Below are 7,240 nucleotides of genomic sequence, written 5' to 3' on the forward strand. Positions count from 1 at the left end.
AATAAATGGTGTGGCATAGAACAGATGTGCCAAATTGAGTTATTACAGCATTTGCATCAGTTCTAGAAGGGGGAGTGAGTAGCATAGCTGATGTCTTTAAGTGGTCTGTTTGAGAGCTTTAGAATCCAATTTTGAATGTCCTGTTTTTACCCTCCTATGGCCGCCAGTTGGAAAGGTAAAACGTGTGGAATTTCCAAATATTCCAATTAAATTTTGAATGTTTTTAAAGTAAGAATTTTTAAGAGTGAATAAGTTACGTATTTCTGAAGGAGACAGAATCTGAAAATGAATTTCTGGCCCTTCATGGCTGAGTGCTTGCTTTTTCAGACCTCAAGTTGTAATTGTATGAGGAATGAAATTACATTACAAAACTTGGAAGACATATGAAACTGTTACCCAGCGTTTTCTGCATTGACATTGATTGTATCTCTAGGTACCTCTTCAGTACCTACTTCAACTACAGAGGACCACTCAGGAAACCTCTCTCGTGCTTTGAGATCAGTCCGTCAGCCTCAGCATTTTGATTCAAGGGCATGTATGCTCTGTGAGAAAGTATTTCACCTAGAAGAGGAACAACAAGAGAAATACCAGATTCGTTGTGTCATAGAGAAAACACGCCAAGGAAACTGGACAGACAGACAAAAACCTGTTAGGTAAACTGGAATATTCTGTAAGTGTAGGTAGTAGTGCAGAGGTCAAGCTTTAAGTTTCACTTGATCTTCTAGAGGGGTGGGAGTTCCTGTTCGTGTCACAGGCATAGCAGAGGACAATAATGTGAGAGGTGTTTGCAGTGATTCCTGAATTGGAATTGGTGTTTTTAATGAAAACAACAGAGACTAGGTGAGACGTGGAGTGGTGCACTCTTGACCCTTGCTTGCCTTTTTGGAAACTTGTTTGGAATTGGATCTCTCTGTTGTGTTGTCCCAACAAAACTAATTCCTCTTTCATTTTCCTAAGGTGAACAAAAAATGCCAAGGTGGTTTAAATTTGAGGTTTGTTAGACTAGAAGAACAGATTACTTAGCTGTTGTAGAAGAGTTCACTTATTCTTTGAGTGTGAGTGTTCTAGTTGAAAATGTGGGTAGCGATTCTATGAAAAGTCTATTACTGACCCTTATTTTAGCCATCTGTATTAACTTTCAACTCTTTCAGGTGCAGAATTTACTTGAATTAATCTTTTCACCTCTGAGGGATCCCAGCTTGCCTTAGAAGAAACAAAACAAAGCAAAAAAAAAAAAAAAAAACACTTGTCAAACTGTCTTTAGAGCCACCAAATAAATCTGTTTTATAGTCCCATTAGATATCTAGCTCAAAATTCCATTCGCTGTGGAAGGTCCTATGGTTGGATGCACAACAAATTTCCTGAAATCATCTCTGGTACACCTCCTTCAGGTTGTTAAGAAGGTGTTGAAATGTGAGAAGGCTGGTCGTGAAATTAAACTGTGGCTCAGGTTAATTAGGAAGGGAGAAAACCACGCATTTTCACAGCACATTGTCTGGCTTTTAGTTGCAGCTGCAAACAACGGATATGAATTTAACCAGTTGCTGCAGCACAGCTGGTTCAGATCTGGCTTTATAACTGGCTGAAGTGAGATGAAATGGCTGGAAAATTCTAGTCAAGTAGCACCAGTGGGAGCATGTGGAATTAAATCGTGTGAGCAAATGCTGGCCAAGTTGGGGAGAAAGCTTGAGACATAAACTTGAGGGCGGTGGTGAGGACTTGCAGAGAAAGGGTGGGGAGCGGGGCCAGCACATTTTCTGGTCTTTTTAACAAGGGTCCATTGTTTTGATTAGGTCCTTTGCAGGAGGCGGGAGGGTCCCTCTCGTGCTTGTAGTCACTCATAGCGTGTTTGGCCTGTGTCTGTCTACCTGACTCCTTGACTGAAGTCACCTGATACTTCTTTTTTCCCTCAAGAAGAAGAATAAGCTATTCTCTCAGTTACTGATAATAACTCAGATGTCCAAATGTAGTCTTTTTTCTTTCCTTTGGGACCATTTTCCCACCTTGTGAGCCCCAGAAAGCCCTGTCTCTTCCTGGTGGTCTTCCTTCCTTCACCTGTACCAGAGATGCTGAGGATGTTGGAGGTAAAGGTGCTCCAAGTGTATCTTTAAGTAACTGTTCTAATTAAAGAAAGGAAATGGATTCACCAAAGAGAAGCTTTTGCCTTATCAGTAGTTTGTTCTCCATGAATTGTCTGCTTCATTTGGAGAGTTAAGAGATGACTGGGGAACAGATTTCAGGGAAGTTGAAAGGACCTGGTGCTGTTTGGGGAAAACATTTGCTGTAACTAGGTTTAGGGTACTTACTCTCTGCCAGTGCTGGGAGCTGCATTTGCCAAGTGGTTTCCCTGTCATGGGGATTAGTCAGTCATGCGCAACATTTGGTTAAGGGGCTTAGAGAAGACTTTCCTGAGGCACGAGATTGCTAGCAGTTGCTGGGACAGCCCCCTCCCCAGCTCTCCTCTTCTTCCTCAGTGTTGATGAGCAAGTTTGTAGTGATGAGACATGGGATATGGTTTCACAGTCCAACAGAATCTTTTTAGAAATCAAAGTTCTGGAAGGTATATTGTTAATTAAGCCTTTAAGGGCTTCTGCCTAACTCAGGAATCTCCCCCCCCCCCCAGAACTATACCATGCCTCATCTGTTTTTAGGAGGAGATAAGATACAAATTATCAATAAAGATTGCCTGTATCCCAGGGGGAGAGGTATAGCTCAGTGGTAGAGCTGATGCTTAGCATGCAGGAGGCCATGGGTTCAGTCCCCAGTACCTCAATCAATCACTAAATAAATGCAAGTTGAAAAAATTGCTTATATCCCAACAGCAGCACTGTTCTGTCTTAGGAAAGTAAAGAAAAAATTTTTCCTGATGCACATTCCCTGGATCTCTGTTAAAATTTTCATTCTAAATACACAGGACTTATAATTTTCCCTAACAGTGACGCCATTCACCTATGAGGCAGGAGCAAATGGCCTGAGTTTGGAGATTGTCTCTCCAGCCATTCAGCTCCAGAATGGAGCCATTCAACTCTTGCTCTGGAGGCATGGACCATCCTATGGTCCTGCCCTCGTGTTAAACTTTGTGCGCATTGCTTCCCACAGATCACGATTATCTTCAAAGCCCACCCTGAGTGCACCGATCAGAAGGTGTACCAAGCTGTGACAGATGACCTGCCAGCCGCCTTTGTGGACGGCAGCACCAGTGGTGGGGACGGCGACGCCAAGAGCCTGCGCATCGTGGAGAGGGAGAGCGGCCGCTACGTGGAGATGCATGCCCGCTACATAGGGACCACGGTGTTCGTGCGGCAGCTGGGTCGCTACTTGACCCTGGCCATCCGCATGCCCGAAGACCTGGCCATGTCCTACGAGGAGAGCCAGGACCTGCAGCTGTGCGTGAACGGCTGCCCCCTGAGCGAGCGCATCGACGACGGGCAGGGCCAGGTGTCCGCCATCCTGGGACACAGCCCGCCCCGTTCCTCCCCGGCCCCGGCCTGGCCGGGCTACACACTGGAGAGCGCCAACGCGCAGTGCCACGAGAAGATGCCGGTGAAGGACATCTACTTCCAGTCCTGTGTCTTTGACCTGCTCACCACCGGCGACGCCAACTTCACCGCCGCAGCCCACAGTGCCTTGGAGGACGTGGAGGCGTTGCACCCCAGGAAGGAGCGCTGGCACATTTTCCCCAGCAGCGGCCGGGGTGCCCCCCGCGGCGGCAGCTGTGTGTCTGTCAGTCTAGGACTCGCCTGCTTGATCCTTATTGTGTCTTTGTAGGGGTTGTCTTCTGTTTTTTTCTTTTTTATTTTAATTTTTTTTTTGTCTGTAACAAAATTTTAGAATATATATTGTCATAATATATTGAGTAAAAGAGTATATATGTATATACCATGTATATGGCAGGATGTTTGTCCTGGGACACCCACCTGATTGTACATATTGTGTTTGACTGTTCTCACGTATGTTGGATGTAGTGTTCTTTGATTGTATCGATTTTGTTTTGCAGTTTTGTGAAATGTTTTATAATGTCCCTGCCTGGGACCTGTTAGAAAGCACTTTATTTTTTATATATTAAATATTTATGTGTGTACCTGGTTAGTATGTATACAGTACCTATGCACAGACATCATATGCAGCGTTCCCTCCGAAGATGACCAGCGACGTTGTCTGTGGCTCTTCTTGGCTGCGCCCTCCTGTCCTTTCCTGCTGCTGCTCATCACCACACGTGCGGCTCTCACCTGCTGCCTCCAGGTGCAGCCGCCTCGTTCCTTTGAGCTAGGTCCTCACCCCATTCTTCTGCCCCAGCTTGATTTGGAAGGACAGTTAACCCCTCTTCGGGTGATTTTGGCGCTGTTAAACACTGATCTCTAGGAAGCCCTCTCCCTCTTTAACAGCTGTCACTTTCTCAGAGGGTGGGGAGAATATTAATACAGTTCTTAGTAACTAGGAATGATTGTTATAGCTCAGCACTTAAAGAGTATGGTAGGTTGAACCATATGAAACTGCTGTTTTTATAGGTCAAAAGGGGCTGGCAATGGCAATTTCATAGATAAATACCAGGCATTGCTAGACCCCAGTAGCTCCCGGACTTTGTCATCCCTTACCCCTGTTTAAACTGTAGCTTTTCCTCTCTTTTAACTCTATTCTGCCTTGAACAAACTAACTGCAAAAACATAAGTTTAGTAATCAGGCCTTGTCTTTACCTCTGTAATTTGTTCAAGCCCACGTTCTTAGCCTTCACTTCCATGGTTGCTTGGGCCCAGAAACACCTTAGGAGCCCAGGGACTGGGGTTTGTTAGGTTCTTTCTTTAATATCAAGGCCGAGATCCTATCACCAAGTTTTCCACCCTTCTTTGCCCTTTACACCGTGGTCTTACAGTTTTTGTTGAATCTGTGTGCATGATGAAATGGACCAGGGCATTCAAGACAGAAGAGCTTCCTTGGCCTGGCTCTGTACGCAGCTAACTCTGGGTGCAGGTTAGTCCAGACATTCTCGGGCAGCGTTGCACCCCAGGTGGCCTCTCTGTGTAATCAGTTACTCTCCCTCTTAACGTCTGTAGGTGAATATTATTTAGTCAGTTGCTCACATAACTTGGTGAAATCGCTGTAAAGTAAACTTATCTCTTTGCTTCTTTCATTGCATTGTTGGCATCTCTTGCAAAAGGAAAGCACCACCAGCAAAAGGCAAGCACAGTGAGATGGTGAACTGCAGGATGGGTAGGTTTACATTGTTAGATCTAAAATGTAAATGTTTGGTTCCAAGAAGAAGTGATAGAATGTGTCCTTTACCTTAATCATTTACATAAATGCAAGCAAAAATTAATGAACTTTCAATACTTAGCAATTTGGGTCAAGACTGTGCTTGGTTTTAGTTGGCCAGATAGTGTCTTCCCTTCCCTTGTCCTGTTGATATGGCACTGCCAGAGGCCCAGACTGGCAGGAAAGGAGGGTGTCATTCTGTGAAGTTCTGTTTCTCTGTGAGCTGACCTATCATTCAGTCACAGGATGGAGCTGTGGATTCATCCAGAGGCGGCAAACCTCTCAACCTTCTTCTGGTACATGAGAGAGTAGTCTTGACCTGTTTGGGAAAATTGTGAAGGTGTCCTGCTTCTTACTAAGGGTGCAGTGCCAGAGAGTTGAAACCTAAACCTGTTACTGTTTTATAGAGGCCGGACTGGGGGGGCCTACCTTCCATCAGCTCTGAACTATGACTGCTTTTGTTCACCTACAGAACCATGTGCCAGGTTCAGAAGCTATAGTTAGCTGGTGATTTTGTTATGTAATTGAGTAGAATGAAGAAGGAAAAGTATTTAGGGTACTTCTAACCACTATTTTTGTGCAAATAGTCTAAAAGTGAAGTAAAAATAATAGTAGACATTTCTACAGTATCTGGGTTTAGAGTGTATATGATTAATATACCTTTGTCCTTGTCAGAGAAAGCAAAACAACCACCTCTATTCACAGCTGAGAAAAGGAAATTGGGTGGTTTTGCCATATCATTTTCCTGGAAAGGATGCTTACAAGCGTCCTCTCCATCACTAAGGTTAGTACCAGTGAGTTTAGCTATTCCCCCTGTATAATCAGTGTCCCTGTATGATGCAGTCATGCCCGCAGATAACTGTATCAGAAATACTGGTATTTCTCTTGAGAAGGGCCTGGTTTATCGTCTCTTGTTTCTTTTCTAGAATGTCTAAAGAAAATGCTACTTGGACATTGGTTTTCGAAATCCTCCTTAACCAGAAGAGTTTCGGGTCATACCAACACGTAGGTAGGCTGTAGTTGTTCAGAGGTCTTCTGGGGGAGCTTAAAACTTGTGGGAAAACACTGGTTTTCACAGATGCTCCACATGGCTGTCTTTAAAAGACTCAGAACATTTTTTTGTCCTTTCCTTCTCTTTGTTATGCTTGGAAACCCCCGCAGTGTGTCGAGTCTTTGCAAAGAAACCTTTAGATGTGGTTCATAGGTATATGAATAAGTATCTGTGTAAAACAGTGAGTGTGCAGTGTGTAAATACTTTAAATTATTATGCTAGAAAAATAAAGTTACATACCATGCTGTGGAATGTTTGTTCTGTGATTATAGTGACACCTGCTGGAAGAGCTGAGAAATAGCAGAAGAAAGGGACTGAGGGTGTCTTCGTGCAAAATCCTTCATGATTACTGACAGTAAGTCCACTGCCTGAACACAGACTCAATTATTTTCCAAACTGTACCACTATTGTAGTTTTTCCTCTTTAAATTCTAAACAATTGCAAGTAAGTCAGTATCTGTGAGATTGGTTTACAGGTATGATCCCAAAGTTCTGTCTTAAGTATTAATTTTGGTCCCCTGCAAACATGGGACCTGCATTTGGCTTGGCAACAACTTACCTCTGGTGGGACGGATCTTGGGGGCAGGATTTTCTGGCTTTAGAAACTTGGAAATCCCCACTTCTTGGGTGTTCTAAAAAGAGACGTCACAAGATCACAAGTTGGTCTTTGTTCAAGAAACATGTCAAAGGGTAGAAAAGCTTGAAAAAGAATTAAACCGAAGGCACAGGAAATCACCATGACTGCTACTTGGTAACAAACTCAATGGAGCAAATTCTGATTGGGGAAACCTACGTCATCATTTGGGGAAACCTACGTCGTCATTTCTGAAATAGAAAGTTAATCCTCAAACTTAGTGTTATGTGTAGCAGTTCAGAGCAAATGAAAAAGGAAAATTATGTCAGCTGAACCACACAAATTAGGGTGACAGTGTTACAGCCA

The 7,240-nt window shown here is 43.8% G+C and overlaps 1 protein-coding gene across 9 annotated transcripts in view; it reads left to right on the top strand.

Annotated features, from left to right (window-relative positions):
- Window positions 1-6,553, top strand: part of RGMB (repulsive guidance molecule BMP co-receptor b) — a 242,867-nt gene extending 236,314 nt beyond the window's left edge. For all 9 annotated transcript variants that reach the window (XM_064482699.1, XM_064482705.1, XM_031448695.2 and 6 more), the window contains one exon: window positions 3,100-6,553. In XM_064482699.1, coding sequence (XP_064338769.1) covers window positions 3,100-3,768 — 669 coding nt within the window. In that variant the 3' untranslated portion in view covers window positions 3,769-6,553. The remainder of the gene's footprint in view (window positions 1-3,099) is intronic.
- Window positions 6,554-7,240: the final 687 nt, after the last annotated feature.

The sequence above is a fragment of the Camelus dromedarius genome, chromosome 3 (genome assembly GCF_036321535.1).
Source record: "Camelus dromedarius isolate mCamDro1 chromosome 3, mCamDro1.pat, whole genome shotgun sequence".
NCBI lineage: Eukaryota > Metazoa > Chordata > Mammalia > Artiodactyla > Camelidae > Camelus > Camelus dromedarius.